The sequence below is a fragment of the Notolepis coatsorum genome (assembly GCF_963971535.1).
Source record: "Notolepis coatsorum genome assembly, chromosome: 8".
Lineage (NCBI taxonomy): Eukaryota > Metazoa > Chordata > Actinopteri > Aulopiformes > Paralepididae > Notolepis > Notolepis coatsorum.
Genome location: NC_140172.1, coordinates 20,206,604 through 20,218,119, shown reverse-complemented (window position 1 = coordinate 20,218,119; position 11,516 = coordinate 20,206,604). Strand labels below are relative to the sequence as shown.

General features: G+C 40.9%; 1 protein-coding gene across 1 annotated transcript in view; it reads left to right on the top strand.

Annotated features, from left to right (window-relative positions):
* Positions 1–205: 205 nt before the first annotated feature.
* LOC311233354 (uncharacterized protein) overlaps positions 206–11,516 on the top strand; it is a gene marked incomplete at its 3' end in the record, with an annotated part of 35,506 nt that continues 24,195 nt past the window's right edge. Inside the window, exons 1-2 of the mRNA XM_084320329.1 lie at positions 206–332; positions 5,253–5,477. Of these exons, the coding sequence (XP_084176455.1) occupies positions 5,352–5,477 (126 nt within the window). The 5' untranslated portion in view covers positions 206–332; positions 5,253–5,351. The remainder of the gene's footprint in view (positions 333–5,252; positions 5,478–11,516) is intronic.

Below are 11,516 nucleotides of genomic sequence, written 5' to 3'. Positions count from 1 at the left end.
TGACGTCAGCACAGACTTTGTGTACTGTAGCATCACCTCGTTGTCTATGGCTAATAAGCTAATGCTAATCGAATTCTCTGATCATATCTAGAACTATGGCTAATACGCTAATGCTAATCTAATTATCTGATCATATCTAGAACTATAATGCAGAGATCGTGTAATGAATGGACTAACTGCAGCTGCAGAAGATATATGTGAAGTATTTGAACGGACTAAGGTGGAGCACCGTGGAGGAGGATGAACTAGAGGAGAGACTGATCGCCAGATTCTTCACCGTGAAACTACTGAATGTTTTGATGCTGAAACTGAGATGAAGAAACACAAAGCAGGTTTGTTAAATCAGAAGGTCCTTTGAACTTTAATGTCACCCTCTTGATCAATAGGCTCCCATTTGAGATTACGACATTGCACAATGTAATGTTTTATTCTGCATATTACCAGCCGCTTGCAGTGGTTTCATAACCAGGCTGGGCCTTGTGTGCTGCAGACGCCACCATTGTACCCTAATGCTGCTGCATTGTTTCTGTCTTTATTACCTAACAGGCTGAACATAAATACACCTCTAGTTTCAGTTAAAGATGAACCCGAATCTCTTTGTCTGGAAAAACACAACAAAACGCAACAAGGGACTCATTCTTAGTTAATAAATAACAAAATGGACATTATGCAACAGCATATGATTTATTCAAAATGTCTAATTAATTCTTTCACAATAACATATTTATCTCTCTCTGTCTACACAGACACCCGTTATGAAGTGATGCAAAGTACACATTGTTAGTTGGTACAGACTGAGGCCCCTCCAGCACCAGTCACAGTTAGTTACACACTGAGGCCCCTCCAGCACCAGTCTCTCAGTCTCAGTTAGTTGGTACACACTGAGGCCCCTCCAGCACCAGTCTCTCAGTTAGTTGGTACAGACTGAGGCCCCTCCAGCACCAGTCTCACAGTTAGTTGCTGTGCCTCAAGCAACAAGCCACCACTACCAAGCCAGCAACCATCAGAATCAGAAAGGTGTTTATTGCCAAGTTTATGTTTATTAGGATCCCCATTAGTCATCACCAACGTATTGACTATTCTTCCTGGGGTCTGCACAGATATACACATACAAATATGAAACATTCAGTTAAGTATAAATCATATAGTCATATATCACATGCATAATCAATAAAAAATAAAACAAAAGAAGGTCATAGGTGAATCAATTTCACCATATACCTTTAAAACAAAAACAAAGTACACAGAAGAAATTTGGATAACATGGCTGCAGCTACACTCATGCATGACATATATTGATTTCCTTCCGGATTATGGCTCCTTTAAGTTTATTTTTGAAACTGTCCTTATTTTCCGTCCGTATGATATGTAATGGGATCCTATTCCAAGATGTTATGGCTCTATACATTGCAGTTTTCTGAGATTGTCATGCCTCAGAAAGGCAATCTCACCCCTCTCCCGGGCTTCCCTCAATTTAGGGAGTAGCTCTTTCCTTTTCATTCTGACTGCGTCAGTGTAATATTCATTAATGTAGATGTTCGTCCCTCTTAGATTTTTGTCTCCAAAACCGCTGATCTGTCCTTGAACCTCAAGAACTTCACCACTATTGTTCTGGTGTTGTGAGCGGCTGGTTTCCCAGTGAGCTCGCTCAATCTCAATGCATCGTTGAAGCTTGAGCTTGTCCACAAGAACGTCCTTCACCTTTTCCTCGGTTTGCTCCCAGGTCTCCCCAGGCTCCTCACCGATGCCGTCAAGAACCAAGTTGCTCCTTCTCGATTGTCCTTCTGCATATTCCATTTTGTCAATGCCGGCTGACAGGCCAGACAATATACACTGTTTCACATTTTGAGTTTCAGTTCAGTGCAGTTATTTTTTATTTTATGCTTTGGACACATAACAACGGTCATTCCATAAATCGTCAAAGTTTTACCAGCTGCTATTGCAGCATTGTCCAATTGTCCGAAAAGGGCTAGGGAGAAGCACTAGGCTTGTCGGGCCCTACCCCTGAAGACTTACGTTTCTTTTCTTTTTGTTTATTCATTTACATACATACATAGTACATACATATAGTACACATTACAGTACACACATATAGTACACATTACAGTATAGTATACCTGCAGTATATAATAGTATACATAATAGCATATACTATAGTACATAATAGTGTATACAGCACATATATAATGTGATGTGAGATATATAGTACATGATATAGTACCATAATATAATAGCATACTGCAAATCTAGTTCAATATAATATACAAATTAATTATAATATGATTATACAATGTAATATGATATAACGTACAATACAGTATCCGACTTATTTTTTAAAAATTGATATGCAATTAAAGCTCTTCCCCTCTGTACCTATCAAAAATAGATTTTTTTTTAGTCTAGATTTGAATTGATTTATGTTTTCACAATATTTTAGTTCATCCTCTAGCCCACTCCACAGGGTGGCTCCGTAAGAGGAGATACGCATTATTTTCAGGTTGGTTTTCATCACAGGTTTTTTGAAGTTCAATGGTCCTCTGAGGTTGTATCCCCCCTCTTTATCCAGAAATTAGCTTTTTGAGTTTTCATATCATCTACATCCTTTTGAGTACATTTAATACTAGACCTGATGTCCTGAACCTTCCTTGTAATGGCATCCACTCAACTTTCACAGAGTGGATGATTATGATTTGCCCCATAGCCGTAATAGTTGGGAGATACTGAGAAAAGCTGACTCTGGAGTGAGCAGTAGATTATACTGGCTAATGTATTGTGCTTGAGGCAGAAGATGCTTGAGGCGTGGGTTAGGGTTAGAGCACTTGTTGTGATGCACCCGGTGGCTGTCGGGAAAGTGAACTCCCAAGTAACAGCCCACTGAAGAGCAGTGAAGTTAATTGCAAGTGTGTTAAAGCCAAAGTAATTTTTTTTGTTGAAACCAGAATAACAAGATAGATTAGCGGAGAGCCCGCGTGAAAAGGAGGTGCGTAATGAGCACATATGTGTCGCGGAGAGCGCGGGACGCTTGAATCTGCAACTGCATTATGATTTATGAATGCCTATTATTGTTTATGCTCCGTGAAGCACTGTTGTGATGTTGCTCTTCTGCTTATCGCTATCGGTGGATCCCTAGTAGAATGCAGCGTGTTGGAATAACAGCGCTTCTTCTCCGGCAAGTCTCTGTTCTAAAAGAGTGAGTGATGAGGAATGAGGGCATCTCATCTGTGTGGGGTAGTTAGGGTCTCTGTTCTAAAATAGTGAGTGATGAGGAATGAGGGCCATCTCATCTGGGTGGGGTAGTTAGGGTCTCTGTTCTAAAAGAGTGAGTGATGAGGAATGAGGGCATCTCATCTGTGTGGGGTAGTTAGGGTCTCTGTTCTAAAAGAGTGAGTGATGAGGAATGAGGGCCGTCTCATCTGTGTGGGGTAGTTAGGGTTAGGGTACACTGCGTAGGAGGTCATAGTGCAGGGCAGCGTTTCCGTTAGAACATATTCGTGCCGGTCTGGGTGTCCTGCAAGATTTCTATCTCCGGACATATTCGAGAAATTCCGGTCAGAGTTTTAAACAGCAGTCTGTTATAATCACATTTTTATGAGCTAACGAATTCCGTTATATTGGACATTTGTATTAATTACATCAAGCAAAGAATGAGAAATTGATTTGCAGAATCAAATTACTATCTATCGCCTCCCAAGTTAGTGCGATACACTAATCCAGCATCAAGCTCCCGCCCCGCAGGCTCCCGCTGCAGCAGCTGTCACACGCACCCCCAAATGAATCTCGAGTCGACATCGCTTCACCTCGTTGTATCAGACACGTCACACATATCATAATGTTCAACTTCACACACAGCAAACTGTAGTTGATCATCACATTGCCTCGTTTGCTAGCTCGTCGCCACATGCAGAGAGGACGAGCCACATGCTCGTAACGCATTTGTTGATTTCATTACATTTAGTTATAATCAATAATATGCATTACTATGTGACACGACAGTCAACCAACAGTTGCATATGATTAAAAAATGTCAACACTCACTCACTCACCCCGTCTCTCGTTGTGCGAGAACAGCGGGTCGTCTGGTTGGTTCGACTTTTATATATCCCCATTGGAACAGGTGGACGGACGTCTGCGAGGCTCGCAACGGTAGCAGCAGACTGGGGATGCTCTTTGTGGTTCAATTAATAAAGTGTACTTTGTGTACGTTCAATCAATGTTATCTCTCGTACATCATAGAGGCTAGACTACTAGACTATAATGTCGTACCTCAGCCAGGAGAATTTAACTTTCCACTCGGGCCGCCGCCTGAACGCTCGACTTTTCTGTTTATTTTCCGCGGGAGCATCGGCGGTCTCTGACTTCAGAAGACTCATCTTCGTTGTCAATGTCATTATTATTAGACCTGCTTGTGCTTGGTTTCATGAAATATTTGTTAAGTTTAGCTTGTTTGGTCATCTCTCTCTCTCGCTCGTATACCTGTTTGTCGTTATGGTGGCTGGCCAGACAGGCTCAAAAAAAGAAAGAAAAAAAAAGATTCACATCTGAGCGGCGCCATCTGCGCTTTATCAGAGTGAAGCAACAATGAAACAAATGTAATGATTGTTTCGTTCATCGCATAGGCTATTTAATTTTAGCCTATTTTAAAACAATTCAAATAATAAAATTGTGCTTAGAGGAATTATTTTCACCGGACATTATGACCGGAGAGATTTAAATATTCGGACTTCAACATATTTTGCCGGTCAAATACCGGTAATTACCGGCTAACGGAAACGCTGGTGCAGGGACTCTGGGGACCATGAGGTCATGACATGTGTGTTATTCAGACTATGTCATGGGAGGAGAAGCTATGGGTGTAGCCTCTCTCTCTCCACTGTGTTTATCAGGACTCCTTCATTCATCAGAGCTGTTGTTTTTACGCTGTATTATTAATCTACTATGCTTCCATTAGTCCCCCACTATCCATGACTCTTGTGAGTTCTGATCAGATCAGAGTCGGGCTACTCCCGTCTTGATTTTGTTGTCTTTTCAAGTTGATAATTTTACAAATGATATTTTCAGTCTACAGCCTACTATGTGTGTCAGTCACAGTCAGTGGAAGGGTCTGTGGGTGACCAGAGGTCTAATGTTGACTGAGAGACCGCTATTGTGCTCTTGATGTAATCACTCATTACCTTTTTAATGTGTGATTAATGTTTTTATTGTGTTTTAAATGGAGCTAAACAAAATTAGTTTTTCTCTCATCTTCTGTCTAGGTAGCATCTGGTTCTGAAGCTGGGATCCTGAGGAGCAGTAGACGTTCTGTTCTGCGTGTTGCTGTAGTAGTACGTAGCGAGCTAGCTGTAGCAGGGACCATGGCACTGTCCTACAAGAAGGACCTGGACAAGTACAAGGAGATCGACGAGGATGAGATCCTTAACCAGTTGTCTGCCGAGGAGCTCAAACAGCTGGAGCCGGCCCTGGAGGAGATGGACCCTGAGGTAAAGGCTCGGTACAGCTGCCTGGCACGGGTCTTTTTGGGTCTTGTGATATGATTTCAACTTTTCAACTCATGACCGCAGAACTATAAATTGATCCACCGGTAGCTTGCTAAATCCAACAGCTTGTCCGAGCAGAAACACTCGCACAATATGAAGGCTTTGTTAACCCTAAGGTTTATAGCAGGCAGCTATCAGTGTTTGCCTCAATTTTGTTTTCAGACAACTATCAGTGTCGCCACAGACTAGGGATGTCATGATTTGAGATTTTCATGGTACGATTATTGTCTGAGGAAATATCAGTCTCACAGTTTTCACAATTTATTTTTAAAATATTATTTAGAAGATATAGAGATATACAAATATTATAAATATGTATATATATATATATATATATATATATTGTATATAGCCCATTATATAAATACAAATCTATCTTCCTTTTGAACAAAATAGATAGATCTCGGTTTCTGCATCAGGATTGTTGAAGATAATGTCAAAAACAGATTTACACCCCCCCCCAATGTTTCCCCTATCATAGCCATTAGTGGGCGTCATTAGCCAAGGTGAGCAGGAGGCAGAAGGAGTTAGAAAGAGGGTTGAAGGTGAGTGACAGGCAGAAGGAGTTAGAAAGAGAGTTGAAGGAGTTAGAAAGAGGGTTGAAGGTGAGCGAGAGGCAGAAGGAGTTAGAAAGGGGGTTAAAGGTGAGCGAGAGGCAGGAGTTAGAAAGAGGGTTGAAGGTGGTAGTTATTTGGTGGTCATGTGGAGAGATAAAAGGCAGACTAATAAGACGGAAGGTATCATACTTGAGGAAAAACGGACAACATATTGGGCCTCATTCAACAATACTCTTATTATTTTTCTTATATTCTTGCTTACCTGTCTGTTAAGATGACGATAAGAAAAGCCACCGCCACATTCATCAAGCCGTTCTTAACGTTGAAATCGGTTCTTACCCAGGTGATTTGCATGATGAATCCCACTCATTCTTAAACTGAAATGCGCGTTCGTGTTAAATTAATTAGCAAATTTCATTACAGACACGCCCGCCATCTCCTTATAAGGCGAATGAGGCGTGTGTAAAACAGCTGTGGTTCGGCATCTGATCCCTGTCTGCAGGGGAGGAAACTAACTTTTTGGCTTACCAGCCAACTGGCGAGTAGATGATTTTTTTTACCAGCCAAACAGATTTTTTACCAGCCAAAAATAAATCGCTAATTGTGATAATTACGCCTTTGTATGTCTTCGTCTAAATTGATTTTCAATCATAGTAATAATCACACCGTGTCTCTACTCTTTAAAATATTTATTAGCATTAAACATTAATAACAGTGTCTACTCTTCACAATATTAGCATAAAACATATTAACATGAAAGAGGGAACTATTCTGGACTGGGTTGGGCTGGTCTAGGTTGGACTGGGTTGGGCAGTGAAAGATGCTGGACTGGGTTAGGCTGTGCTGGGTTGCACTGGACTGGGTTGGGCAGTGAAAGCTGCTGGGCTGGACTGGGTTAGGCTGTGCTGGGTTGCACTGGACTGGGTTGGGCTGGACAAGAGATGCTGGGATGGACTGGACTAAATATTGGATTGAGCGGGGCATGGTGAGTGTTCATTTTCCCCCTTCCTCTCCCAAACTGTTCAGATCATGAATACATTTATTATGTACCGTACTTTTCGCACTATAAGCCGCACCTGACTATAAGCCGCAGCAGCTAAATTGAATGATGTGTACATATATAAGCCGCACTGGACTATAAGCTGCATGTGTTTTAATGTTTAATTACCATATGTAAGGAGTGGAGCCTGAGGTTTAATTTGACTCAACACGGGAAACCTCACCCGGCCCGGACACGGAAAGGATTGACAGATTTATTGCTCTTTCTCGATTCTGTGACTGGTGGTGCATGGCCGTTCTTATATTGAGCTTTAAGTTCCCACCTCTACAGAGAATGACTCCCATTGGGACACAATACTGTCGGACAAATAACATTAACTCATTTACAAGTTGTATTAAGTTTAGCAAATAAGGGAAGAGATAAATAACATTTCAATGCAGTAAAAAAAGCAATATTTAGATTTTTGGGTTTTGTCCACATATAAGCCGCACCGTTATATAAGCCGCAGGGTCGAAAAATGGGGAAAAAAGCCTCGGCTTATAGTCCGAAAAGTACGGTACTAGGGCTGTCCCCGACTAAGGATTTGGATGGTCGACTAGGATTGGCCAAAATTTGCCGTTAGTCCACTATTGGTCGACTTAAAAAAAAAAGAAAAAAAAGTATAATATTTTTAAACATATTTCTTTTCTTTTTTTTATCATTCCATTTGGGCTGTGGGGGGTGCTTAATGTCTGAAGGAGTCGACTGAAGGCTTCTTGTCCTCTGCAAAAGCATGCAATTGGTCCACTGATGGATACATCTTGATATTTGTCTAGTCTAGTGTGTTCATTAGATGGGTGAAATCCTCTTTCAGTGCCTCTGTGCCTGTTTTCGTAGGCAGTTAGCCTCTGGTATGCGTGCCATTAGCATTAGCCACGCTTCTAGGCCTCTTTTCTTTTGGAAAGAATGATAAAAAAATATATATAGTATGTATATCTAGTATGTACTCTAAGGTATTAGCCATCAGATTGCAAAAGCATATGACGTCTTTAGTTCATCCGGACCAAACTGGCTTCATAAGAGGTCGCCTGATCAATGATAACATAAGACGAATACTGCACGTACTAGATGCAGACAAAGAGGACACCACACCTAAGGCGATGCTATCCCTGGATGCTATGAAAGCATTTGACAGGCTGGAATGGTCGTTTCTATGGGCAGTATTAGAAAGGATGGGGTTAGGAAAAGGATTCATTGATATGATTAAAGTATTATACAAGGACCCATCGGCCATGATTACAACAGGCACATTCATCTCCGAAATCTTTCCGGTATCACGCTCAGCCAGACAGGGTTGCCCTCTTAGTCCCGGACTATTCGATCTATCATTAGAGCCTTTAGCACAATATATAAGACAATCCCAATACATAGAACCAATCGTAATCAAGGGCACACAACATAAAATTAGTTTATATGCGGACGACGTAATATTGTTCATGCAAAACCCCAACACCACATTGCCGCATCTACTCAAGTTGATAGAGAACTTTGGTGATTTATCGGGATTTAAAATATTTTGGCCGAAGTCGGCTTTCCTTCCACTTAACATCCATGCAAAAAAAGACACAACCCTCCCAGGTGCGATACCCATGGTAAAACATTTTAGATGCTTGGGTGTGGAAATATTTCCCACCATAAGACAAACGGTGAAGCACAATTACACAAAAATACAAAACAAAATCAAAGATGACCTGGACAGGTGGGCAAAACTTAAAAACTCAGTACAGGCAAGGGTATCAATAGTTAAGATGGATGTATTACCAAGAATCAACTTCATCAGCTCAATGCTACCGTTACCCCCTCCAGAGGGCTACTGGAAAAGATTACACTCCTCCACATACAAATTTATTTGGAATAACAAACCACCTCGCATAAAAAGATCCACCGCACAGAGAAATAAAGCAGACGGTGGCATGGCAGTTCCAGATTTTTTACAATATTTTAAGGCTTTCACATTAAGACCATTGACAATATGGTTTGATCCCCAGGCTTTGGTATCTTGGAGAGAATTGGAAGAAAACATAGTAGCCCCACAGAGACTGAAGGACATAGCACACACTAAACTTCCAATCAAGCACTGTGAGCGGAAATTTGGCCCCATAATTACCCATGCAATCAGAACATGGCGGGAAACACAAAAAAAATATCCTAACCCTCAAAAATGGCATAATCACACTCCCATATTCAATAACAATGCACTCTTAATGGAAAAACGTCCTATAAGATTCCCTATATGGGAAGAGCAAGGCATACACTCATTAGGGGATATTTTTAATAACCAGGGCTTCTGTAGTTATGGAGAAATATGCACAAAGTTTAACCTCACCGAGTCCACATGGCTTTTTTACATACAGTTACGCCTATGTTTGAGGTCTCACGGTGTTCCATTACACATACCAGTTGAACACCACAGATACCACAAATTTTTCTATGAAAGAGAAACATTGGGAGGTTTTGTATCAGGTTTTTATTATCAATTACTAACGTCCTCGTATGAAACCCTTCAACTAGACACTGTCTGGAGGAGGGATATTCCAGACCTGGAAAGTGACTTTGATTGGCAAGAAGCATGGGCAAATGTCCGTCTTACATCAAGGAACCCGGACCATCAACAAATCAATCTTAACTATATTCACAGGACATACTTGACTCCTATAAGACTGAACAGAATGGGCCTGAAACAGGACTCAAAATGCTCCCAGTGTACAAATGGAGACGAAGGGACATTTATGCACATGTATTGGGACTGCCCACCAGTTAAGGCATTCTGGAAAGATGTGACCCATCAATTATCAAAACTCGTATCTTGGAATATACCAGTACACCCCTCTGTATTGCTTTTAAATGATGTTTTTGAGTTTGCAGTAAATCCACAGCTAAAGAGATTGGTCTTATCGGGTATCACAGTAGCTAAAAAACTGATCGCATCACGCTGGTTTCAACCGGAAAAAATGGGCCGGAAAGTTTGGTCTCTTACATATCTCGATGTGATATATCAAGAAATATCTACAGCAAGAATTCTGGGTCTCAACGAATCCAAAATGTCAATGTGGGTAGAAGTGGTGGAGAGAATAAAAGCTAGCTTATAATGGTAGTGTCTGGTTAGGAGTGAGGGATAATGGAGGTACTATCCAAGGAGGGGTCCGGGAGGGGGGGGTTCGAGCTGGAGCATATGTGTGTAGGGTTTTAGAAAATAGGTATTAGGGGTATGTCCTATATAAACATTTATATAATTGTTAATTTCGCTGGATATACACTGTATACGGTTAAAATGTTATTATAGACTTTTTTCTTTGTCTTGTTTCTGTACTTGCATGTAATTTTAACCACCTTGACTGTTAGTTTCATTATGCATTATGTGTTGAGTACTGACTTTTAATAATTTTTGTTTTGCAATAATAAAAAAAATATTAAAAGAAAAAAAAAATATATATATATATAATTAATATATATATATATTTTTTTATTATTATATTCGACTAAAGGTTGGCCAGTCGACTACGGCTCCTTTCAACCGATTAGTCGACTAATCGATTAATAGGGGTCAGCCCTATTATGTACTGTATTTTTTATGTTTAAATATCAACATTATCTGTCCATCCTCAGTAAATACTATCAATATAATACTCCTGACATCATCTGGTCTTTTCAAACACACACACGCAACGCGCACACGCACACACACACACACACACACACACAGAGAATGCCCCTCCCCCAGACAGAAAGGGAGACTGCCCCCCCCTCCTCCTTCCCCTCTCCGTCTCCTGTTCTCTCTCAGGGTTAGCTGCTTAGTTATCGTAAGCAGCTAACGTAATGTTAATTTAGGCATTTAATGCGACATGGGCATAAAGGAATGGCGACGATGCAAAGCATGTTAGATGCATTTGACCCGTTGCGGGAAAAAACTGCACAGACTTATATCGGGTCGCAAAATAGGCGCTCTGTAGCCCTGCTGTGCTGTACAGAGCTACACAGCATTTCATACTACTGTCCGTATCCGGCGGATACGACTCGCCGGATTTTCAAAATAAGAGTATTGCAATATGAACCAATCGTTTTTTTTGTTTTCTTTAATCGCCAGACTGGCGAGTGGTCTTCATGAATCACTCGCCAAACATAGAAAATACTCGCACTTGGAGAGTAAAATGGCCTAATTTCCTCCCCTGCATGTCTGATATATTCAACAGGAAGCGATTTGCGACTGATCTCAAAATGACACACACACACACGTCTCACGACTTGCGTGCATTTGTGTGTGTGGGTGTTCCTGTGGGTCGCTCATCGCATGTGTGTGTGTGTTAATCCTATGACAAATAAAGACTTATACTTGTACTTATACGTATACGTACTGTATAGTGTGAAATAAACCGTTCCAGCAAAGTA